General features: G+C 56.5%; 1 protein-coding gene and 1 long non-coding RNA gene across 3 annotated transcripts; one reads left to right on the top strand and one right to left on the bottom strand.

The window, feature by feature from the left end:
• The first annotated feature begins 49 nt into the window (after positions 1–49).
• TGM1 (transglutaminase 1) lies at positions 50–16,692 on the top strand. The gene is made up of 15 exons (XM_045802659.2): positions 50–2,382; positions 3,095–3,421; positions 3,570–3,758; positions 4,742–4,990; positions 5,370–5,488; positions 5,595–5,702; positions 6,143–6,317; positions 6,678–6,816; positions 6,948–7,051; positions 9,580–9,668; positions 10,174–10,327; positions 10,435–10,716; positions 10,851–11,011; positions 11,360–11,496; positions 16,286–16,692. The coding sequence occupies exons 2-15, from the start codon at positions 3,097–3,099 to the stop codon at positions 16,512–16,514; spliced, it is 2,460 nt and encodes an 819-aa protein (XP_045658615.1). The 5' UTR covers positions 50–2,382; positions 3,095–3,096; the 3' UTR covers positions 16,515–16,692.
• LOC148107097 (uncharacterized) lies at positions 8,138–12,396 on the bottom strand. Of its 2 annotated transcripts, XR_015723035.1 has the most exons (4): positions 11,974–12,396; positions 11,104–11,467; positions 8,556–8,640; positions 8,138–8,447 (listed from the first exon to the last, which is right to left on the bottom strand). It is a non-coding gene; the product is annotated as an uncharacterized LOC148107097 (long non-coding RNA). The 2 variants fall into 2 exon arrangements; XR_015723036.1 differs by lacking the exons at positions 8,138–8,447; positions 8,556–8,640 and adding an exon at positions 10,542–10,672.
• Positions 16,693–18,019: the final 1,327 nt, after the last annotated feature.

Below are 18,019 nucleotides of genomic sequence, written 5' to 3'. Positions count from 1 at the left end.
GTCATCTGCTCAGTTCTGCTCTTTCTTACCGTCGGGGACCAAAGTCTCAGTACTGGGGCGGAAGCAGCAAAACCTGAGTTCACCTTCTGGTTGGGGCTGGGTTTGGGTTCAGGTTCTGGTTGGGGCTGGGTTTGGGTTCAGGTTCTGGTTGGGGCTGGGCTACAAAGCAGCCGTAAGTCTCCAACTAGAAGGACTCATCAAAGTTTCTCCTATGACGCCTACCCCTTCCAGATGCCCTCTGTGTCCTGGCTCCTTCCCCACAGCCAAGAAGGCTGTTGCCCTGAGGAACCAGGGTGTCCATGCTCCACCCTGTGTAACAACAGCGTCGGTGCTCATCAGCAGCGTCCCGCGGTTGAAGAGCCCTTGACAGTTCTAGATCTCAGCTAGCCCTCACAGGTGCTCAGGGTCAGGTGGTCAGGTCCATTGTACCGGCCAGGAAGCTGCCGTTAGGGTGCACCCAGGTCTGCTGGGCTCTCGCTGGAGCCACAGCTGTCTCTGCACCTCGGTCGGGGATTCCGGACTCGGGTTCTTGCTTCCGTATTGATACAGAGTGATGGGCAGAGCCTGGCCTCAGCTCCGAGGTACTGAGCTGGATGTCTACTCCCATGGTGCCCCCCCACACACACACTCCTCGTTCTGACTTTAAACCCCTGAGGCGCCTGAGCCTCCTGGAGGGAGGAGAGGGGAGCGGCTCAGGGGCTAGGGCGCTGAGTCAAGCCTGGCTAGGTGGGGAAAGGGAAACACAAGGGAGAGAGTGTGACAAGGCATTTCCCTGGCTCCCTGGGAATCTTCTGGGGCCCACAAGTGCTCACACACTTCCGGCTGCTCAGGGCCCTGCCCACCCCCACCCCCGCCCCAAGTGCTTCGTGGCAGCTTTCAACAAAGCCCTTTGACTGACCTGCCTGGAATTTTGATTTTTACTTGTGTGTTCCCGTAGAGTGTTAGAGGTGGGCACAGACCCTCTGCCAGGTCTGGGGCTTGGAACCAGGTAGGCAAAGGTCAGTGTGGGTGGGAGGGCTCCCTGCCCCACTCCCCAAGACCCCTCCCTGCCCGATGCATCACCAAACTCGGCCTTTCCTCAAGCTTGCTTCCTTGTGTCTTCCTGCTAACCCCGTTTTCACTGCCTTCTCCCCAGTGGCCCGTGGGCAGAGGTAGGACAACAGGATGAAAGGAAGAGACCCCAAGAAAACCTTTTCCCAAAGAACTTTGAGGAGAGCCTCCCCAAAGATGCCGGAGCTGTACTTTGCCTTAGGGTTCTGTCAGTGGCATCCCCGGTGTTCCTCCAGTGTCAGGGTGGAGTTGGGATCCATGCAGGGCAGGTGCCTGGAGCCGGTTGGTCAGGATTTCTGGGAAGAATTCCAGGCTGGGGAATCCTGGACTCCAGCTGACTGGCCACCCGTCAGTGAGAGAAGGGGGTACTCTGCCGTCTAGGGAGAGGGCCTCAGTTCCTGCCTGAGCCTCAGAGCAAGGGCCTAAGCCTTCACCAAGCCCCCAGGCTAGGGAAGAAAACAAGAAGTTGCTCCTGCCCTGATCCTGACCCTCACCCCCCCCCCCCGCCCCAACCCAATCTCAAACCTGTAGAGAGACACAGGAAGCTGGGGGCAGCTCACTCATGCCAGGGGTTGTGAAGCAGCTGGAGGAAGAAGGAAGGATAGATGGGTGGGGGGGATCAGAGGATCTGGTAGAGCCGGCAGGTCAGGGGGTGGCTGGTGGAGCCAGTCTGAGGGCCTGGCTGCTGATGTCACCAGTCTGCAGCTTAGGATCCCAGGACCTCCCTGGGCAGGACCAAGACCAGGCCCATGGGCCAGTTTCACAAGGCTGAGCCTGGCCTGGGCCACACCAGAGCCTGGCAGCGGGGGGCCTGTGAGAGCAGACGCAGGCCACCTGAGCTTGGGAACAGGGTCCCCTGCATAGGGGCCTGCGTGGAAGGGGCACCCTGCCCCATTGCCCTCAGGGTTTCACACCTAGGAGAGGGGGGCCTCTTCTGCACCAGACTGGCAGGGGTCAGCCTAGAGTGGGGCCCCTCAGTGGGGGCAGTCTCACCAAGGCCTTCCACTTTCACCTCAGCTTTGAGTCCTGACAGACCCCGGCCCCACCCTGTGTCATCTCGTTCCCACAGTTCCTCGAAAGGGGAAAGGGGACGAGGCTGGGTCTCATTCTCTGCCCCTACTTCCAGAGACAGCCCCCAGAGGCTGGGCCTCCGTGGGGGGGGGGGGTTGGAGCAATCAGGCTTCCCTTTCTCGGAAGCTTGGCCCCGCCCTCCCCCCTCATAAACCACATACCCGCCCGCCCCACACCTTGCGCTCGCCCCGTCCCAGCAGTCCGGACCTGTCCCAGCCTGGCTGCCGGACTCAGCGCTGCTGTCACCAACGCCGCTGCCAGGTGAGGCTCTGTTGGGGACTTCGGTGCTGAGCCTGGGGACCCACGTCGGGCCCCAGCAAGGTGGGGCACGGGCCAGCCCGAGCCTGCCAGCCCGGGTCAGGCTGCCCTGATGCAGAGGCTCTGCGCCCCTGAGACCACAGGCTCCCGCACCTGCAGCACCCCACCACTCCCACAGCTCATGTGGGTGTTTGACCCAACGTGGGGAATGCCAAGAACCCCAAGTCCTGCATATCATCTGCCTGTCTTCTGCAAGGAGCTTCTGCTAAGGGATGGGGGCAGGGGATCTCTGCTAAGAATGGGTCCTAGAGGCAGGCAGCTCCTGGACCTCTAAACCTAGTAACTGGCAGGTGGAGGGAGTCCCAGGAATGGTCTGTGTGCTGGCTCCTGAGGCTGTGACAAGTATCCATTCCTTTCTGGGATGGGTTCTTGAGGGCAGGTTTCTCAATGGGGCATCTGGTTTGGTGGATGTCACTGGGGGTAAAAGGGAGACTTCTGTGCAATGTGGGTAGTTTCTCTAGGTGAATCTGAGAGGAGTCTTTGGGGAGGGTCCCTGGTTGGGTCTGGGGGAGTCTCTGGGGCAAGATCAGATCATCTCAGTCAGCTGAATGGGCTGAGTTCTCCAGATGCAGGGCTGGTGTGTGTGCTGGCTGGGCTGTGCTAAGTACAGGAGGTCTGAGTGGGTGATCGGAGCCTCCCTGCCTCTTCCCCACAGGCATGACGGACGGTCCTCGTTCAGACGTGGGCCGCTGGGGCGGGAACCCTTGGCAGCCCCCCACCACACCTTCTCCAGAGCCAGAGCCAGAGCCGGACACACGGTCCCGTCGAGGAGGCCGCTCCTTCTGGGCTCGCTGCTGTGCCTGCTGCTCCTGCCGAAATGGGACAGATGGTGACTGGGGATCTGAGCCCCATGGAGACGGAGGCTCCAGGGGTCGAGGGTCCAGGTCTGGAAGTCGAAGACCGGACTCGCGGGGCTCAGATTCCCGCCGGCCTGGCTCCCGGACCGGCGGTGTGAACGCAGCTGGAGACGGCACCGTCCGAGGTGAGGCCCTCCGGTCCACCCGATCTGCGAGCTCAAAGGCCTTAATGGGGCCTGGGATTCATCCTGATGTCCCTGGGGGCCTGGGAGGCTAACGATGGGGGCCTGGGCTTCCCAGAGGGCTCCGCTGACGCAGAACAATGGCTTGCAGAGGGCATGCTGGTGGTGACCGGTGTGGATCTGCTGAGTGCACGGTCAGACCAGAATCGCCGAGAGCACCACACAGATGAGTTTGAATACGATGAGCTGATTATACGCCGTGGACAGCCTTTCCACATGGTCCTCCACTTCTCTCGGCCCTATGAGTCCTCTGATCATGTCGCCCTGGAGCTGGTTATCGGTCAGTGAGGCCTGCAGTGGCAGGGTGAAAGCCACCGAGTTGGGGGGTGGGGGTGCTGGCTAGCAGAGCCTCCCAGCTCTGCTATTAGTGTCAGAGGGACATCTTTAAGCCCCTCCCTCACCCCCGTCCTCACCACTGCCACATAAGGCAGGTGCACGCACAGGAGTGTGTTTCAGGGAGGGTCTAGGTGTCCCAGTTTCCTAAGCTCACTCTCTCCTCCAGGACCATCTGTCTCAAAATACTTTCTCTTCGGTGCTTGCTTCAGCTTCTTCATCGTGGCGGCCTCTCTGTGCCTTTCTTTCTGGGTCTGTTGTCCTTCGCCAGGGTGTGGCTGGCTCTCTCTCTCTTCTCTCTGTCCAACTCTATCTCTCTGTTTCTCCGTCCCCGTGGCCCAGGGCAGGTGCCTCCCTCACCGCGTTGCTTGGTGGCCGTGGACTGCCCAGGCTGGTGATTATGCTGCTGCCGGGGGCGGGCGACTCCTCATACCCTTTGATTAGAGCCTAGCCTTGCCCACCCCAGCCTCTAATTTCCCGGGTACCCCCACCACTGCCACCAGGGATGCTCTAGGCTCTGGAAGCTGCAGCCCCACGGAGTAGGCAGGGTTAGCCTTCAGGATCTAGGCTGCCCTTTCACATGGGTTCGGGGTATCTGGACCCAGCCAGGGCAGCTCTGCTCCTCCAGCCCAGGCACTGGGACAGTCAGGCAGGCAGAGGGTGATGGTGGCCTTGTCTCTTCCACCCAGCTCTGAGTTCAGTGTCAAGGGAACAGGTTTGGGATGTTGGACTGGGGCTGTGCCCTGGCATGCGGGCAAGCATCGGGTGGGGACAGAGCTGCTCTCAGAGACTGTCACAGACTAAGGTGATGGCCCAACTCAGGACACACACACACTGGCTCATACACATTCTGGGTGGGGCTGGAAGAAGTCCAAGGCTCCATCTCCCCTCAGAGGCCTCACTAGCTAATTGCTGCTTCCCCTGCTCCAGGAAACAACCCCGAGGTGGGGAAGGGCACCCACGTGATCATCCCAGTGGGCAAGGGGGGCAGTGGAGGCTGGAAAGCCCAGGTGACCAAGGCCAGCGGGCAGAATCTGAACCTCCGGGTCCACACGTCCCCCAACGCCATCATCGGCAAGTTTCAGTTCACCGTCCGCACACGCTCTGAGGCTGGCGAGTTCCAGTTGCCCTTTGACCCCCACAACGAGATCTACATCCTCTTCAATCCTTGGTGCCCAGGTGAGCCTGCTGGAGTCAGGAGCAGTGTGTGGACAGGAAGGAGGGCCGGTCAGAGCTTCCCTTCCTAGAATCCTAGGCTAGGTGCCGAGGTGCCTGGCCCTAGGAGAAGCCAGCCTGCTATTGTCCAGGTGAGGCAACCTAAGGTGACAGCCCAAGGTCACGCAGCCTTTCCTCAGCTGGTGAAGGGCCCTGGTTACAGCCACCTTCCTTCCACCATCTCTGTCATGCTCCCTCCATCCTTCCCGGGAGATGTGCTGTCAGGTTGGCGGTGTCCCCACTCCTCCTCTGTGGACAGTAGTCCTGCAGAATTGGCCCAGGGGCAGGTGGGGCCCAAGGAGGGGGCTAGAGGGGACCAGGCATGTGTGTTTTGGGGACACAGAGGACATCGTGTACGTGGACCATGAGGATTGGCGACAGGAGTACGTGCTCAATGAGTCTGGGAGAATTTACTACGGGACTGAAGCCCAGATTGGCGAGCGGACCTGGAACTATGGGCAGGTACGGCTGGCCGGGGCCATGTGTGCTTGGGGGAGCAAGAGACAGGTGGCGTGGGATGAGGGAGTGGGTGCTGGCCTAGGGGTCACCTCTCCCTCCCTCCCTCCAGTTTGATCATGGGGTGCTCGATGCCTGCCTATACATCCTGGACCGGCGGGGCATGCCATATGGAGGCCGTGGGGACCCTGTCAGTGTCTCCCGGGTCATCTCTGCCATGGTGAGCACCCTTCTGTCTCTCAGTGCTATTATGTGTCTGCCTCCTGCCTTCCCTGTCCCCTGCTCCTGCCCTTTCTGATTTCTCCAGGAACTCAGCCCTATCCTGCCCTTGCAAAGGGTATTGTGGGAGGGGTCTCACTCCCTCTCTTTCATCCTGGCCTGGCCCCACCCCACCGTTCCTGGCTTCAGTCCCAGCTCTCGTGGAATGTAGGGCCAAACCCAAAGCTTGGCACACCCAGCATTCACATTACTGTGTCAGATGGGGGGGGGGGGGAGGAATGACGACTGGTGTTTTGGGGAGGGGTGGGCAGGTCTCAGGCTGCTGGCTAGATCCTGAGACATTTAGGGGTAAGGAGTGGGGGCCGGGGCAGGGCTGGGGACCACATGGGAGGTCCTGGGCCTCTCCCTCCACTCCACCCCACACCATCCTGTCCTGGGCAGGTGAACTCCTTGGACGACAACGGGGTCCTGATCGGAAACTGGTCCGGTGATTACTCTCGAGGCACCAACCCTTCCGCGTGGGTGGGCAGCGTGGAGATCCTACTCAGCTACCTGCGCACTGGCTACTCCGTCCCCTACGGCCAGTGCTGGGTCTTCGCCGGCGTGACCACCACCGGTAGTGGCGGGATTGGGGCGGCAGCCGCCTGGGCTCTACAAGAAAGAGGGAAGGAAACCAGAGCCCCACCCAGCGGTGGCTCTGGTGCAGGGACAGGTGGGGGGTGGATGGTAGGCTGGCCTTAATTATCATTAATTAGTGTTAACTACCTAGGGAGGCCTAGGGGAGAGGAGGGAGAAGGGCCAGGCAGGGACAAGGTCAGGCCAGTGGCCTGGCTTCCTCTGACCCCCAGCGCTCCCTGGCCCCAAGGCCTCCTGACCCCTGACCAAGCCTGGCAACCCCAGTGGCCCTTGTCCCTCTCACTTGCTCACCACCCCGTTGCTGTCCGGGCCCTGAGCCCTAACCCTGACTCCTCCACAGTGCTGCGTTGCCTGGGCCTGGCTACCCGCACTGTCACCAACTTCAACTCAGCACACGACACAGACACATCCCTCACCATGGACATCTACTTTGATGAGAATATGAAGCCCCTGGAGCACCTGAACCATGATTCTGTTTGGTGAGGCTGGGGCTAGGCCTGGGCTGCCCATCCTGGCCGAGGGATGGTGACCGAGACCTGGACATCCAGGGGACATCGGGGAGACCCTGAGCAGGCTGCTCAGACCCAGCCCTCCCTCCGTGTCCATCCAGGAACTTCCACGTGTGGAACGACTGCTGGATGAAGAGGCCAGATCTGCCCTCGGGGTTCGATGGGTGGCAGGTGGTGGACGCCACGCCCCAGGAGACCAGCAGTGGTGAGGCAGGGCCCTGCCTGGCTCCTGTGTCCCCCCCGCCCCCCGCCTTGGCCCCATCCCCATCTCCCAACCTGGGTAACAAACCCTGACTGTCAGGGCCGGTCCGGGCCATACAGCCAGGCCCTTTAGCCCCCATGTTTCTTTAAACGGGCTTACCAACAGAATCACTGCCCGGCCTTTAGTCGATTGTCGCCTTTCTGCGTAACTACCTGTTTGCCTAGATTTTCTTTGTTTATGATTTATTATGATTTATATATTCAGATGGCTCAAAAATCAAAAGATTCTTGTCAAGAGAGTTCAGTGAGCGGTTTCCCTCCCTAGCACACCCACTCTTCTCATTTGCTTTTTTACTCACACGTCATGGAGATAATTAATTGAAGGGCCCTTTTATTTATATATATATATATATATATTTAAAGTTAAAAAGGTCATTATAATAAGTAGTACATGCCTGGAAGTGGGGGAAGTAAAGAATTGAATAACACAAAATAGTAAAAGGTCTCTGTTCTCCCTCAGGACATTTTTGTTTTGTTTTGAGTCAATGTCTAGGTCCTACCCCAGACCTGGCACGTCAGACATCCCAGGGATAGATTGATGCTAAGAATCTATGTTTTTGAAAGTTTGAAAGTTCCCCTGGTGATGCTGAAGATCAGCTGGGTTGGAGACCACCGGAAGCCCTTGTGGGACACATGGCAATGATGGCCCAGGGAGGTGGAGTGACTTTCTCTAGGGCACAGAGCAGTAGGTCAGCAGCAGAACCTCTCCCGTCCCTGGCTCCCTCCCTTCACACATTCTCACTTTCACCAAGCTCCCCTCTTGTCTGTTCCATTGCTCATTTTGAGTTGTATATATGGTACAGAATAAAACCAGGGTTCAGATAGGTTCGCAGAAGAAAATAGCCCCCCTAACCCACCCCTCAGAGACCATCGCTGATGTCATCACCTACTAATTGTCTTTTCCCCAGCATACACGTTTCTGCCAAAACTGCACCGGCGGTACACTCTGTTCTCAAACAGCCCTCCCTTCCCACCTTAACATTCCGGCACCGGGCAGCCGGCCTGCCCCTCCTGCTGCCTTCTTCCCCAGCTCTCCCTTCCCCACCCCAGGTCAGATGGTGCTTGTCTAGCCTACATTCCTCCTCTCTGGCCAGACCCCTCCCTCTCAATCATCTCTACCAACGGTGCTCCCTGGCTGGTGCAGCCCAGTGATGCCCGCCATGCAGAAACAGCCTGGCCCGGGACCCTGGGAGAGCGGAGTTCCTGTCCCCACTCTGGGAAGTGGTGGGGTGTGTGGCCTGCAGGGGTTCCGAGCCAGACCCAGGCTTGAGTCCAGCTTGATCACTTCTCAGATATGTCATCTTGGGCAAGTTGCTTGTGCCTTCGCGCTTTGGTTCTGTCTGTAATATGGGGATAGTATATACCAGGTAGAGTTGTTGGGGGAATTAAAGGAGATCATCATACGTTAGAGAGATTAGTAGCTTGCCTGGAACATAGCAGCTACTTACTGAATATCCGCTCCTTCCGTTCTCTGATCTGATTGTCTTGTCAGACCCTGACATCTGTTTGGCCTCCCTGGGCCTGTTTCCCCATCTGTAAAAGGAAACCATAGTGCTGGTGTTTTCTAAGAGTCTTTCCTTTGCCTTTTCTTTTCTTTTCTTTTCTTTTCTTTTCTTTTCTTTTTTCTTTCTTTTCTTTTCCTTCCTTCCCTTTCTTTCTTTCTTTCTTTCTTTCTTTCTTTCTTTCTTTCTTTCTTTCTTTCTTTCTTTCTTTCAATATTTTATTTATTTGAGAGAGAAAGGAGAAAGCACAAGCAGGGGGAGCGGCAGAGGGAGAGGGAGAAACAGACTCCCTGCTGAGCAGGGAACCCGACATGGGGCTCGATTCCAGGACACTGAGATCATGACCTGAGCTGAAGGCAGACGCTTAACCGACTGAGCCGCCCAGGCACCCTTCTAAGTTTCTTTTCTGTTGGATGGCCCTCACTTCCTATTTTGTGTCCTTTCTTGCCAAGCGTCTTCCTTGTCAGCCCATCTGCTCCCAGAAAACTCCCCTGAGCATACTGAGAACAGACTCTATTTCCCACCAGCTCCCCTCCCACCTCCCCACAGAGAGGATGCACTGCAGGCTATAGGCAGGCAATAGAGCTAAGAGTTTATTCTGGATCTTTCTGGAAGGGTGGCTCTTTTCCCAGCCAGCAAGCAGAGCCACCGTGGGCTCTGGGTTTGTCTTGATGAAGGATGGGGGTCCTGAACTCTGGGGGTCACAGACACTGACATCCAGCTTCGGCCAGTGGAGGAAGGATGTGCCGATGCTTTGGTTATCAAGGCAGGCTTGTCCCACATTTGCACCCGCCCTGGTTGACTGAGGCCAAATGGAACCAAGCTCTTCTTTGTATTCCTTCCCTTGGTTGCACCAGGTGGCAGCTGACCCTGAGGCAGTGGGTGCTGGGCCTGGATGGGTGGGCCTTTCCCCAGGATCAGAGGTCCCCTCAGCCTCCTTTGATCTTTCACCTCTGTCCTGCTGCCCTAGGCATCTTCTGCTGTGGCCCCTGCTCCGTGGAGTCCATCAAGAACGGCCTGGTCTACATGAAGTACGATACGCCCTTCATTTTTGCCGAGGTGAGGGCTGTGCTCCAGGTGCCTTCTCGGGCAGTCTGGTGGGACCAGAGCACTGGCATCAGGCCTGGGTTCTCTGGTCCTGACTCCACCGCTGACTGACTAGCTGTGCGACCTTGGGCAAGTCATTTGTTCTAGAGTCTGGGTTTCCTCAACTGTAAAAGGGTGATAATAATGGCTGCCGTGCTTCCTGTACTCAGGATCAAAAGAAATAATGGGTATGAAACTGCTTTATAAGTCGTAAAGTCAGTGAATGAGCATAGGGGATTACTGTTATTAATGCCAAAATGTACTGCAAGGAGCCTCCCAGCTTCTTCTCTGCTCTCTGGCTTCATCTGGCTCAGCTTGGAAAGTCTCCCAGTTGGGCTGTGCCAGGAAGTTCCTGACCTTCGGATCCAGCCCTCCCTGCAGCTGGGGCTCAGGGGAAGGCAGCTGGGGGTGTGGCCCGCCCTCAGACCCCGAGGCTTGCTCATTCCTGGCTCACACGCCCCCCGCACACCCCCAACAGGTCAACAGTGACAAAGTTTACTGGCAACGACAGGATGATGGCAGCTTCAAGATCGTGTATGTGGAGGAAAAGGCCATTGGCACGCTCATCATCACAAAGGCCGTTGGATCCAACATGCGGGATGATGTCACCCACATCTATAAACACCCAGAAGGTACCATTCCTCCAGCGTGGTCCGCTCTGGCCACACCCGGGGTTCCCACTGAGCACTTGCCCACTCCAGCCGTAGCTGTAACCTCACGCCTGCCCCTCGACCCCCAGGCTCAGAAGCAGAGCGGAAGGCGGTGGAGACAGCAGCCGCACATGGCAGCAAGCCCAACGTGTACGCCAGCCGCGACTCGGCAGAGGACGTGGCCGTGCAGGTGGAGGCCCAGGACGCGGTGATGGGGCAGGACCTGGAGGTCTGCGTGGTGCTGAGCAATCGCGGCGGCAGCCCCCGCACCGTGAAGCTGCACCTGTACCTCTCAGTCACCTTCTACACCGGGGTCACGGGGCCTGTCTTCAAGGAGAGCAAGAAGGAAGTGGTGCTGGCGCCAGGGGCCAGTAAGTGCTCCTTCCCCAGCCCTGCCCCACGGATGGCCAGGCACCCCGCAGCTGTGGGCCTGGAGACCCCCCCCCCCACCGGAGGCCGTGTCTGGGTAAGCAGGCCCAGGTGACACCTTGCCTCTCCTCGCCAGCGGACCGCGTGTCCATGCCTGTGGCTTACAAGGAATACCGGCCCCAGCTCGTAGACCAGGGGTCCATGCTGCTCAACGTGTCGGGCCACGTCAAGGAGAGCGGGCAGGTGCTGGCCAAGCAGCATACCTTCCGTCTGCGCACCCCAGACCTGTCCCTCACAGTGAGTGTGGCTTGCTGGGCAGGAGGGAGGCGCAGGGGCCGAGGGAAGTCGGAGGGGAAGGGGCGAGGGCACTAAGCTGGGAGAGGGCTGACCTGGCGAGCAGTTCCAGGAGGAAGTTGGAGACTGACTTTGGTCTCTTGTGCCTCAGTTTCCTCATCTGTAAAATCAGATCTTCTATGCCCGATTGGAGTTTCTTCTCTGGCTTTTGCAGAGCCCCATTTCTTTCAAGGGTGGAAATGTGGGGCTTGGGGAGATTTTGATGCAGAAGGAGTTTTCCCTCTGGTGGAGTGTATGGTTCTGCTGTATCTGGGTGGGGTCTCTGATGTGGAGGTGGGCTGCTTCTTCTAGTTATTGGGGGCCGCCGTGGTTGGCCAGGAGTGCGAAGTACAGATTGTCTTCAAGAATCCCCTGCCTGTCACCCTCACCAACGTCGTCTTCCGGCTGGAGGGCTCCGGGCTGCAGAGACCCAAGATCCTCAATGTGGGGTGAGTCTGGCCTCTCCCCTGCCGCTGCTCTTTTCTGCCTCCCAGACTGCCCCGGGTCCCACACTGCTTCCTGTCTTGGTCGGGACAGTAGTCAGCCAGGACCCAATCCAGCAGCCTGGAGCCAGCCCGCCATGCCTCCTGACTCAGTTCAGGGCCAGCAGCATTTAAGAAGACCTGCCATGTGCCTAGTCCCGGGCTGGTCCTTCCCCGCCGTCTCCCTAGGGAGCCAAAACTTAACTTGGGAATCATTAGCAGCTCATCACTAACGCATGCCCAGCGCTCAGGAACTGACCGGGCACTTCAGGCTCATTATCTCATTCGCAGACCACAAAAATCCTTTAAGGTACATTCGAGATCATCATATGATTAAAAGCAAAGCTTTGGGATCCTAAGATTTAGGTTCAAGTCCCAGCTCCAACACTCACTGGCTGCATGCCCTGGAGCGGTGACTTATCTCCTTTAAGCCTGTTTTCTCACCTGGGAAGTGGGGATGACAACCGTCCCGCTCCGAGGGTGGTTCAGAGAGCTAGGTGAGATATGCATAAAGCATTTAGTGTTGGCCTGGGCCCAATGCAAGCCACTGTTGGTCGTCTTATCTTGATTATGGCCACCGTCACCCCCACTGTACGATAGGGAAGCTGGCAGCCATGCCATAAGGGGCAGGCTGGGCTCTTCCCACCACGGCGCACCTGACATGCCAGCTCTCAAGCCTCTTGCTTCCTTTGTGTCATGAGGGCCAAGCCACAGTTCCCAAGGCGAGGACCCTGTGCCTCAGGCCCTCCACCAGCGCCCCTGGGCCTCACCCTGGGCCAGGCGAGGCTCTGTACCCAGTGAGGGGACACCGAGTGCCTGTGTCCCTAGGCCTCCGCTGTCTTCTCTGACATAGATGCTCACACGCTGCTGAGTCCTTCCCCGGAATAGCACAGAGGGAAAGCAGAGAAGGCCAGAGGCTGACCTTTAAGATCAGACTTCTGGAGACAGGGGCAGGTGTTTTCCTCTTTTGACAAAGAGTGCCTGAGGGAAAGGGGTGGCCCTTGTGGAGGAACTCGGTGGGGGATGCAGGGGGTCCCTGCCCGCCCAGCATTCCTTTCCCTGACACGCAGCAGGCTCTGCCGGGTGGTGGCCGCCGCTTTTGCCAACAGGCCAAAGCTGAATGGTTGCTGTCCCGATCTTTGCCCCAGCCTTGACCTTGGGTGATGTGATACGCCACAAAGGAGTGCATTTTCCCGTTTCACCCCACATGGGTCTCTGTCACCTCAGAGAGTGCAGCTTGGGGCTCCCAGGTTGCTCACCCTATAGTCATCTCTCACTTGCAGGTGATGGAGAGAGTTTCCCCTGTTCCGGGGGATCCCCAGAGCTGGACTCCCCTCGGTATCTCCGTCAGACCTTGTATTTTTGTCCCTGCCTACAAGTAAAGAGGGGAACCCCTGTGCTGAGCATGGGGAGAGCCAGCCCCTCCCTTGAGCTGTGGGGCTTGTATGAGTCTCCCCCTACCCCTGCCTTTAAAGGCCCCAGTCTTGCCTCCAGTAAACGAGAGGGTTGGATGCTAATTTCTCAGGTCAGGTCCTCCTTGAACATTCTGTGGCTCCTCGCTACTTCGGGCCCAGTCTGGGGTCTACAGAACAATTGAGAACTCCGAGGGGGAAGTCCCTGGGCTGGTGGGTCAGATATATTAGATTCCAAGACGGGTGTTACTTTGCTGTCATTTGCACATCAAAGGCTGTGGGATAGAAACCCCATTAAGTCTAAGGTGTGCCACCCAGCGGGGTGACTGGCCACTTACTAAACATTCCAGACTTACTCCTCCAGATGCTGTCGTCACCACCAAACCAGTCACCAGGGGAGGCTGGAAGTCTGTTCCAAACCCTTCTGGGGAATTTCCCCCACAGCCTGAATCATAGTCTCTAGAATGTCCTTAGGGTGGCCTTCCGGGGCAGATTTGACTTTGGAGAAACAGCCTGAGGCCATTTAGAGCTAAGACTAATTAAGAAGGCAGATGAACAAATGGGTGGGGATGCCCTTTTCCATCAGAAGCGAAGCTTGGCTGTCAAGGAGGAATGGGGTGTCTGTGGGGGTCAGGGGACAAGGAGGGGGACAGGGAGAGACTGGGTGCTCTTGATGTGCCTGTGGTTTTCAGTGGCTCTGAAGAAAAATCTGAGAGGAGTTTTTAAAAATGTCTCAAGCCTTGGCAACATGGTTGAACAAGTACGTAATTGCAGGACGGTGCTCATTTGAATGTCTGATTTCTGGTGTCCTTGTCGGAGAGTTGGTCTCATTACCTGCGCTCAGTTTCAGGCACATTGCAGCTGTAGCAGCTGATGTGCTCCACTTGAACCCGCAGAGGTGGGTATGGCAAGGTCACGGCTGACACTAAGGCCAGGGCTGGGAGAGATCTTGATGTCGCTAGCTGGAGGCTGAAAGGCAGCTTCTCTTGGAAATAATGGAGCCCGACTTTGGAGCCCGACTCTTGTGCAGACACCTCAGTCCTCCAAGGGAATGAGCCAACACCCCAACTTCGAAGATGAGCTCTCATTGGGACAAAACATTTAGCTTGGAGCCTGCTTATTTGTATACCTTTATACAAATAAAGGTATGTTCTGAGATAGTACAGTTCAGTTTTAGTATGAGTTAAGTAGAGGGTTTTTTTTAAAATATTCCATTTATTTATTTGACAGAGAGAGCACAAGTAGGGAGAGTGGAAGAGGGAGAAGCAGGATTCCTGCTGAACAGAGAGCCCTAAACGGGGCTCCATCCCGGGACCCTGAGATCATGACCTGAGCGGAAGGCAGACGCTTAACAGACTGAGCCACGCAGGCGCCCCTAGAGTTTTGAAGGCTGGTCTGAGCCTAAACAACTTGAAGCTCGTGTCTGTGGAAAAGTGGCACAAGTTAAAAATGCAAATTTGTAACCAGCCACAGTATGGCCTACCTGTTAAGTTATAGACTTCATGTTTAGTTATATGTTATGATAAGAAGTCTAGAAATTAGGTCTATAACTTAACAGGTAGACCGTAAATATCTCCCCACCTTCCACTTCTTCCCTCCTTCATGGAGCTTAGGGGCACCTACAAGCCCATCTGATCCCACCCCCTCATTTTGCATTCACTCCTATTTTACAGACCAGAAAGTGAGAATCAGAGTTTAGTAGCTTATCTTAAACCACAGAGCTAACAGTGGTAGAAGAAAGAGTACAAAGTGGTCCAGGGAAGCCCTTTGGAAGCAGGCTCCAAGCTAAATGTCTTGTCCCAAGGAGAGCTCATCTTCGAAGTTGGGGTGTTGGCTCATTCCCTTGGAGGACTGAGGTGTCTGCACAAGAGTCGGGCTCCAAAGTTGGGCTCCATCCCCAAGGCAGGCTTGGGTTGACTAGGGGGCCAGAGGCCAGGGTTCAGGCAGAGGCAGGAAAGGACAGATGCTAAGAGGCAGGAGCAGGTGGGATGGAAATGCAGTCATGGTCAGTGTGTAAAGCACACTTGTGGGCTGCTGCGGGAGCGCAGAGCAGGACAAGGTTCATTTCCCTGAGGGCAGGAGGTGCTCAAGGGAGCCCTCACTGAGGGGGTGGTGTAAGCGGGGCCTGGAGCCAGCCCAGGAGCAGAGCATGAAAGCAGTGAGTTCAGGGAGGGGAAGGAGCTGCCTGTCTGGGCTGGTGGGCAGGAGGAATGGTGGGGGATGATGAGGCCGTGCAGGCAGGGCTGAGTCAGAGGGAGCCTGTGTGTCGGGTTAGGGAGCTGTAGTCCCATCCCATAAGCACCGAGGAAGCCCAGCCCTTGAAGGGTTCAGCTCACCTCCGAGTGACTATAGACTGGAGTGGAAAAATAAGATAGGACCTAGGAGGCAAGGAGGGCCAGTTAGAAGGCTGGTGAAATTGTGACTCCCAGAGGGATGGTCTGGGACTAAATTTCCAGATATCCATGAAGAAGGGAGAAAATGAAGACACTAGTATGTGTGTGCACACGCACACATGTATGTATGTCACACATCCGCACACCCGAATTGTCACCTTAAAGATGCCAGTTGTCTGTTCTTGAGAAGAACTTTGGTTTTTCTGTGAGATAGCATCCTTCCAATGTTTGGGGTATTTGAAATGCTCCTTCCTGTTTGGAAAGATGATCATTGCACAGGATAATTTTCTTCCACTGTCTTTCTTGGCAAAACAAATTATTTGGCAATACTGTGTTGAGCCCCACAGTCTCTCTCTCTCTTTTTTTAAGATTTTATTTATTAGAGAGAGAGAGAGAGAGAGCAAGAGAGCACAAGCAGGGGGAGGGGCAGAGGGAGAGGGAGAAGCAGACCCCCCACTGAACAGAAAGCCTCACTTGGGGCTGGATCCCGGGACCCTGGGATCATGACCTCAGCCAAAGGCAGACGCTTAACTGACTGAGCCACGCAGGCGCCCCCAAAGTCTTGTTTTGAAGTTTCCTCAGTCCTGGAAACCCCAGATGGGATGGGTGTGGATGGTGTGGTTAAGGCAGGAGCACTGGTGATGGAGAGTGGAGGAGACAAGGCAGCAGTCTCTGTCCAGGTGTTTGTGGGAGCAGGGAGGGATGAGTCCCGGAACCACTGGAAGATTCCCAGCTCAGGTAGCTGGGAGGGTGGCCACTGACCTGGCTATGCAGAGGCAAAGGCCAGAAGACCTTGGGGCTCAGGCTTTGTCCTGGCCGTGGGTGTGGGGGGTTCCAGCTGAGCCCAGAAATGTCTGAAGGGCCCCACTTCCTGCTCCTTCCTTCTTGGCTGCCCTGTCAGTCCTTCCTCCTGACTCCACCCAAGCCCCACGACCCTGTCTCTGCCCACAGGGACATTGGCGGCAACGAGACAGTGACACTGCACCAGAAGTTCGTGCCTGTGAGACCAGGCCCCCGCCAGCTCATCGCCAGCTTGGACAGCCCACAGCTCTCCCAAGTGCACGGTGTCATCCAGGTGGACGTGGCTCCAGCCCCTGGGGGCGGGGGCTTCTTCTCAGATGCTGGAGGCGACAGTGGCTCAGGGGAGACCATCCCTATGGCATCTCGAGGTGGGGCTTAGCCCCTGGCCGGGAGCGATGGGACTGGAGTCAGATGAGCAAGGACATTGCCTCAAGTCAGGGGCCCACTGCAGAGCTGCTCCCCAGAGGCTCAGGTGGGGAGGCCAGGGCATCTGGGGAGGGAGCCAATCTTCACTTGCACAGGGCAGCACAGATGCTAATAAACTGTTTTTTAATGAACTGTTTTTAATGAAACCGTTCTGTTTGTCAATTCATGCCAGGCCAAGGAGTGTGGACTCACCATCTGTCCCAGGGATGCATGTGGCATTTCTGGCACCCCTGGTTCTGAGCAGGTGGCTGGCAGGTCAGCGATGGTGCCAGCTCAGCAGCTCTTGAGATAGGGCTCCTGAGTGTTTTGACCAGTGTCCCCCCCACCCCCACCCCGGGGTGCGTCTACTGACCAAAACCCTTTGGAAGCCCCCTGGAGTGGGGTTCGACTGCCTCCTTCCACGGCGCCTACAGTGGGAGAGAAGGATTTAAACTGCCTTTTGTAGGCACGCGTTTGAGGTAGAAGTAGGTTGGAGTTCTCTCGGAGCAGAAAAACCACTTTCCAATATTTATTTTCAAATGTCCTCGTCTAAGTATTTTTACAAAAGTAATACTTACTCAATGCTGAGAATTGAGAGAATACAGAAGATTGTAAAGAAGGAAACAAGAAGCCTCAACCACCACCAGGTACAGAAAATAGCTGTTAACGTCATGTTTCATATGTTGTTTCCCACCCCACCCCCACCCCTCCATGTAACTGGCGTGAACATTTCCCCATAGCATTAAATATTCTCCCAAAACATCATGTTTACGCTGGACAGTAGTCTTGGCTTCCAGGCCATCCTCCTGGTCCTCCTGCGGCCCCCATGCAGCCTCAGGGTGTTGGAGTGACTCAGGCCCCCACCCAGGCGTTCCCCCAGCCAGGCGCTCCCCCAGCCAGCCGCACTCTGCTTTAGTGAGCCCTGCCAGTCTCATGGTTGTAAGGACTATTGCGCCCCCAAATTATTTGTTTTCCTTGGACTTCAAGCTTGCTTATCTCCTGCTTTCTCAGCATGTCTACTGGATATCTCATAGGCGCCCCACATGGTATGTGTCCAAGATGGAACTCCAGACCTCCTGCAGCCAGTCCTCCCGCGGCCGACCCTCTATCAGCGAACGGCAACTCCATCTCTCCAAGTTTCACGGGCCCCAAAGCTTGGAGTCATTCTTGGCTTCTTTCCTTCTCTCACATCCCACATCCAGTCTGTCAGCGAATCTTGATGGTCTGTCTCCCATACAGAGCCGTCCCCATCTGACTGCACTGAGTCACCACCTCTTCCTTTCCCAGGCGCCACAGCTGCCTTCAGCTCTCATCTGGATTGTTCCCAGCCTCCTGATCATTTCCCCCACTTCCGCTCTTGCCCTTCCAGATATCTGTTCTGCACACAGCAGCCAGAACAGCCGGCAAATCTAATCCAGTCAGTTCTCTGCTCAAAACCTTCTATGGGTCTGGCTCCTGCTTTTCCTTCTGCAGACCAGC

The sequence above is a fragment of the Ursus americanus genome, chromosome 35, assembly GCF_024610735.1.
Source record: "Ursus americanus isolate L20-20 chromosome 35, mUrsAme1.1.p, whole genome shotgun sequence".
NCBI classification, from domain to species: domain Eukaryota; kingdom Metazoa; phylum Chordata; class Mammalia; order Carnivora; family Ursidae; genus Ursus; species Ursus americanus.
Note: the sequence above shows the minus strand (reverse complement) of the source record. Positions and strands in the feature narration are given on the sequence as shown.

Excerpts from the sequence above, each read along its gene's own strand:
- TGM1 (XM_045802659.2), top strand. The coding sequence starts at position 3,097 with ATGACGGACGGTCCTCGTTCAGACGTGGGCCGCTGGGGCGGGAACCCT. Across the intron at positions 5,489-5,594 it reads GGACCTGGAACTATGGGCAG|TTTGATCATGGGGTGCTCGA; the intron begins GTACGGCTGGCC and ends CCCTCCCTCCAG. Across the intron at positions 11,012-11,359 it reads CCCCAGACCTGTCCCTCACA|TTATTGGGGGCCGCCGTGGT; the intron begins GTGAGTGTGGCT and ends TGCTTCTTCTAG.